The 6,033-nt window shown below is 40.2% G+C and overlaps 1 protein-coding gene across 1 annotated transcript; it reads right to left on the reverse strand.

Moving 5' to 3' along the window:
* Positions 1–1,173: 1,173 nt before the first annotated feature.
* Positions 1,174–5,786, reverse strand: LOC110976665 (protein HEXIM1-like). Its single transcript, XM_022230145.2, has one exon. The coding sequence runs from the start codon at positions 5,633–5,635 to the stop codon at positions 4,664–4,666; it is 972 nt and encodes a 323-aa protein (XP_022085837.1). The 5' UTR covers positions 5,636–5,786; the 3' UTR covers positions 1,174–4,663.
* Between the last annotated feature and the right edge of the window lie 247 nt (positions 5,787–6,033).

A 6,033-nucleotide genomic window follows, 5' to 3' on the forward strand; every position in this document is an offset into this window, starting at 1 on the left:
ACTGTACATGTACATGTTCATGTATATGTACCTGCATGCAATTTCATGTAGTTTAACACTGGATGACAAAATCACTTTTTTGTTAATCGAAAATGGGGGTGGGTGGATGGGTAAAAAAATTTCGAAAAAAATCATAATTTCAAAACACTGAAAATTTGGAGTGGCCCCTCGGAAACAGTATTTGTCACAACAGTGCTCTTTACATGGAGATTTGATTGAACATGTTTGGATACACACAAAGAACGGAACCAAAGAAGTCCATGTACATTGTTCCCGGTGACAGATGTTTGCACCATCTAGGCTGCTGCCTGAATGGCTTGGAGGTGTTTACAGTTTTGTATTGATTTTGTTCATGGTCAATCCACACTTGGTGGACTTTGACAGTACTGTGCCATTGTTATAACACGGGATTGTTAGCAGTGAAGTTGACCGGCTGCAAGGATGTGCAGTAACTGTAGAAGAATCCTGTCAGGAACCGATCCCATGCATTACGTCTGATTTAGGGGAAAGTTCCTTGATAACTGCATCAGATACATTACTCTGAGCAAGAGGTTGAGGATGCCAACATATACACCGAGTCAACAAATAGGCGAATTACACAAACTCCTGAAATAACAACATTATCGGTGTTGATTGATATTCAGTCGGATCAATGCCCTTATCCGTCAAACTATCAATAAGCTTTGATAAAACAATATTGAATTTTCGTGGGGTAAAATAAAACCGGCAAGTTTTTATAGTACTTAATAACCAAGGAAAGCATGGTTCTACACAGATTATCGATTTAGAATTGTTTACATAAGTTCATGTATTAAATGGTCATTTTGTATTTTAACATTAGGAAAATGAAAATATTATTTGTGACAATATCCCTCTCTCGTGAGTGATTACAGACGATTGACAAGGCTATCTCTTTCTCCATACACGACAGATGAAGAATGCAAAGATATGGTTCTGGAGAAAAGTTGACCGAGTAAATCTTTTTCTTAAAGTCAAAAGATAATGTCCTTTCACATACTGCTGCCGTGTAAACAATGCAATTTTGATTCTGAAGTGGACCCTCATTTGGGGAGAGGTAAAACATTCTCTGTAAATTTTCTCAATTCACAAGGACATAATAATTGGTATATGCCCCACCCCACCCCCAAAAAGTGACAGCAATGTACATGTAGATCCATGGGAAACAGTTTTATTAACTAATGCAGAGATGTTGTAATAAAATGAGAAGCACATCCAATCACATCTATCCATTTCAATTAATGGGGGTGGGGAGGGGGGGACGTGAGAGGCGAAGTCAAGGCAATACCTGAGACTTAAGTGGAACTACATCTTTTCGTTGAATCCCGAAATCCACACTGGTGCACAGGCAATTAGGGCAACCATGAGCCATGATCTAAGATACCGGATTACTCTGATGAGCGAATATACACATACATGTACATGATCCCACATGCATGTACTTGTCATGTAGATGCACATGTATGTACATATAAAGGTATTTTATTCCTTCAAATGCCATAAAATAACACTGTGTACAGCCAATGACTTTCCATTCCAGTGACACATTCTAAGATCAATACATCTGCAAACAATTCCATGCACACATCTTCTTGACAAGTGTATTGGCTCTGCACTGACAGTATTGTGATCCGGCAATTGTAGATGGTCCCTGAAGATTCGCATATATTGGACCTATCTTCACAGTCAGACCTTGTCCCCATCCAATCAATGGGGGCGTAAACATTTCAGAATGATGTGCACGAGTAAAGAATTTTGGATATTTGCCAATATTTTCCTAATCAGGTTCCCTTTAAAAGAAGGTATTATTTTTTTTTCATTTAAATAAAAGGCTATATAGCACCAAAATATATCAATCTTTTTCGTAACAGTTTCTTCCATGGAAGAATAATACTATTTGTGTGAACTATCTTTGTTCACTATAAATGCCCAATTTAACTTTTTTTAAAACGTTTGACTTTTTTTGAAAAATACCTTCCACAAAAATAGAAAAGTATCCAAAATTCTTCACTTTTTCATACAAGTTAAAAATGTATGCGTTCTAATTTTTGTAACCAGAAATATACAGAATTCAACAAGTAATAAAAACATTTACCAAACTATTTGTAATTGGTAATGGCAGCTTTCAGAATGCATTATAATAAATCATATTTGATTGATCATTAACATTCATAAAGTTTTTCAGAAAAATGCCTCATGGCCACATGGTGAAGGGGGAGTAGACAACTTTGTCACACACACAGATCTTATGAACTGTTAACCCCCTATGCTTGGGATGACATAACTTAACCTACACCTAGAAAGATGACCACCCAGCAGTGATGGAACAAAGTCTACCAGAGTAAGCATCGATCAAATGAATCTGCCTGAGCTGCGAGCAGAGTCTCTAGATTGTAAATTTACAGAAGGCTGCCTGTCCATCCTGGCTTTGGCTTAATTGGGGTTTAGTTTTGCTGAGGGATCCGCCCTTGGTTTTCTGATTGGATTTCCCGGAGCTTAAACCCAGCTGCCTCTCTATGCCACATGGAGATGTAATCCAAATATAGCAACACAGCTGTTGACAGTCATTACCCTAATCAGCAGCAGTCTCTTCAGTCTCTGAACCAAAAGGGCAACATGAGAGGGGAAATTAACCCCAAATACACAGCCCTTGGTCCATTCCCGCTTCACTGTAGGGTTTAACTACAAAAATGGTAAGTTTAAAAGGTGGATGGGGCCAAGACCTAAGCGAGCTCTATTATTTTGTCTTCAATTCTTCTTGCTCCACATCCTAAATACATGTAAATGTTTGTGAAAACACACTCTTTTCAAAGTGAAGACAGCTGAACTCAGCGGCAAATTCATGTGGATCTTGTAATTTCTCTTTACTGCGACACGACATAGCCCAGATTGGAGCCAAATCCATGCAGTGGACAATGGATGAAATTTCACCACAGCACTGTTGTATGACCCCAACAAATTCCAAACATGCCTCACGCGGCTTTTGTTCAGGATGACATTACTTGGGTACACATCAGAGAATGTCAGGTTCTCTTTCAATTCTCAATGGAGCACACATATATATGAAACGGGATGTAAATGTACATGCCAACTGACAAGTTCGATTTTAGCCATGGACAGGAAAATATCTGTCGGCATGAGATTTAACAAAAATACAAACAAGCAGCATACTGGATGTCAAAGCCTCTATCCCTCTTCCCCACAGGCTCAAATTCACAATTTAAACATTATCTTAAAAATGCATTCCGAAAGGTCTCCCTGGTCCAGAATTACAGCTACACATTACAGCTGAACACAATCAGTTGAGCAAAGCCAGTAAGTTTCATTTTGTATTTCATATTGACTTCCGTTTGAATTCAAATAATTTCATCAACAGTTGAATACAACATTTCCTCTTCTTTCCTGCGAATACTAGTATCAAAAACGTGATAATGAAATTCAAGGCATTTTGGGGCTGAATACAAATCTGTTCTTACTGTCTTTTATTTTCAACTTTTGTGTCCATCAATTAAAGCCAAAATTTAAAATTACATCACAGCACGGTAGTCCGTGGTTAACTCCTACAAGTACATGTACTCATTTCCTCGTAAAGGAACGTGTATTGCGCAACTCTTTCAATAAAGTTATTTGTCTCGTGACAATGCATGACAAATAGGGGTTAATTTATTTTCATTATTTTAAAACAAATTTGGGGTCAAACACTTTGCATTCAGCGGTAGATGCTTCCTATGCTTTTCTTTTCGAACATTTCATCTTCCATGTTCTTATAATTTGCTACAAAGAAAAACCTCCTTACTGTAAGTGAAATGTCAAATGTGAACTGAAGCTTCAAAAGCTTGTAAGAAAAATGGGCGATCTGTAAAAGGCATAAAAATCTGTGTTAATGATTCAACTCTATTTCCTTGTTCATTCTTGGTCCTCAAATTCTTGACAAAAAACACTGTTAATCCACTTTATCCTAAAATTGCATTGCCACTATGAGTGTGTTACACCCCAACTACAGCATCAGTCCCAACTATAGCTGGGCCCGCCCAACTGCTGCACAGAGGTCCAGAGTGCATGTGCCTAGTATGTGCCAAATTCATATTGTTCACAATGAACTGTGTCTAGTGCAAGGTTCACAGACCTAGATAAGGTTGTTAATTTTCAATAGAAATTGGTCAACAATAGTTGGGCCGGCCCAACTGCAGCACTACAGTTGGGATTGTCCAAACTATAGTTGGGACAGATGCTACATGTATAGTTGGGGCGTGACAAGCGTGCTTTGGCTTTGGATCTTCATTAGCAGAACTTATCAGTGGGGCAGTTTTGGGGACAGGCAAACAGGTTCATCAAACCACAATTTGACCCACACAGTTACTGTGGTAAAAATGAGACCAGTGCATATTTGGGACTCCTATCACGGGGACATCTGCAATGTCTGTTCATCCATCTTATCGGACATGACAGATGAATAAGATCCCAATCTACTACAGATTTTCAAATCATTTTAGGTGGAATGTGTATTGCAATATACTATGTGATGTTTCAGTTTAATGTTTGGCCACCACTTTAACTGACCTTTGTTAATTGATTAAATGTTACAGTTTCAGTTTATCCAACTGGGTGGGAATAAAATGTTCAATGCCCTACATAAAAAACAAAATTAACTGGATTCTGCAAGTCCTTGAGAGTGATTTGCCTTTTTGAGGACTGAGTTCTCTTCACGTAATCGTTGCACTTCATGTTCCAAGTCATCCAGACTCTCGAGCCTCGCTCTAAGCAAAAAGGCATCTTTTGAGATGGAATGTCCATTCATCTGCTCTCCATCTGATGCTTGCCGTGTTTCCTCAAGCTCATTAACTCGCTTTGACAGAGTCAGCACTTCAGAGACCAACTGTTCCTTGGACATTGACTGCAAGCGTTCCGACTGTACTTCATCGTACATTGCTGAAAATTCCCTTTCCAAGAAATCCCCATCCCGTATGTCGTCATTCTCATCGAATAGCTCATCGGATGAGTCCCCTGGAATGTGATTACCCCCTGCACTCAAGTCTGGTGTGTCAACTTTATGATCTTCCATCAGGAACTGCGTTGTGTTGTATGGAGTTGGCCGGTTGGCTCGCTTCTTGGTGGCTCGCTTACTCTCAAGCTCGTCCAGTTCCTTCCTCTCCTCCCAGGTCAACCTTGAATAAGGTTTCCACTTCCGATGGCTCCTCTTGCGATTATTCCTCCGCCTGCGTCTGAGGTTCTCGTCTGCCTTGTGGTGAGGGGCCCCTCCGTTCTTGACATTCTCTCGAGCTTGTTGAGGTGATCCCCCAGATTGGTTGTCGTTACTAGGCTCGATGGATGGCGCCATCTCTTGGTTCTCTTGCGGCTGTCCCGTCTCCGATCCGCTAGCGCTGCTGCTCCGCCTGTGGTTGGGTCTATTCCGTGTGCGGGGTGCGCGACGTGATAGATCGGTACCGCTGCCTCCGCTGTTGACCACCGTGTGATGCCTCCCAAATCCTCCGCTTGCGGTCCGCGGCCACTTGCACTGCGTTATGGGACTAACGTCAGGGCTGCGCTCGTTTTCCGTTCTTTCGTCGTCTCCTTCCACGCTTTCCGTTCCAAAAGACACCCTTTTCTGACCTTCCATAACCAGTACTCAACCAGACACTGTGTCAAATTTACAGTATGTTCGAGAAATTAATGCAAAATAGGGCAGTTTCTGTCTGAAAATGTTCGTGGTATTCGGTAGCTTCCACGTCCTTTCCTTGACCATTCTCATTTCTAAATGTAAATTTTCAGTCTAGGCGCTTGCTTTTATAGTGTGGCTCACTGAGTATCACTACGCGACAATTTGTTACGGTTTAATTGATCAAGTATTACTCAGATTTTCAATACATTCTCATTATTGGAGTACTGCTTAAAACAATTTTTAAAAGAAAGTTTTAATTTTTGTGCAAATGTATGCCATTTTCTGAAAAGCTAGTACTATTTTTTTCCTGAATGCATGGCAGGAGTGAAACATTCATTTTCAATGCAACGTTCATA

Source organism: Acanthaster planci, linkage group LG08 (assembly GCF_054643075.1).
Source record: "Acanthaster planci isolate LZ-2023a linkage group LG08, COTS_SCS, whole genome shotgun sequence".
Classification (NCBI taxonomy): Eukaryota; Metazoa; Echinodermata; class Asteroidea; order Valvatida; family Acanthasteridae; genus Acanthaster; species Acanthaster planci.

What these genes read in the sequence shown, in the direction of transcription:
- LOC110976665 (XM_022230145.2), bottom strand. Translation starts at nt 5,635, where the DNA reads ATGGAAGGTCAGAAAAGGGTGTCTTTTGGAACGGAAAGCGTGGAAGGA.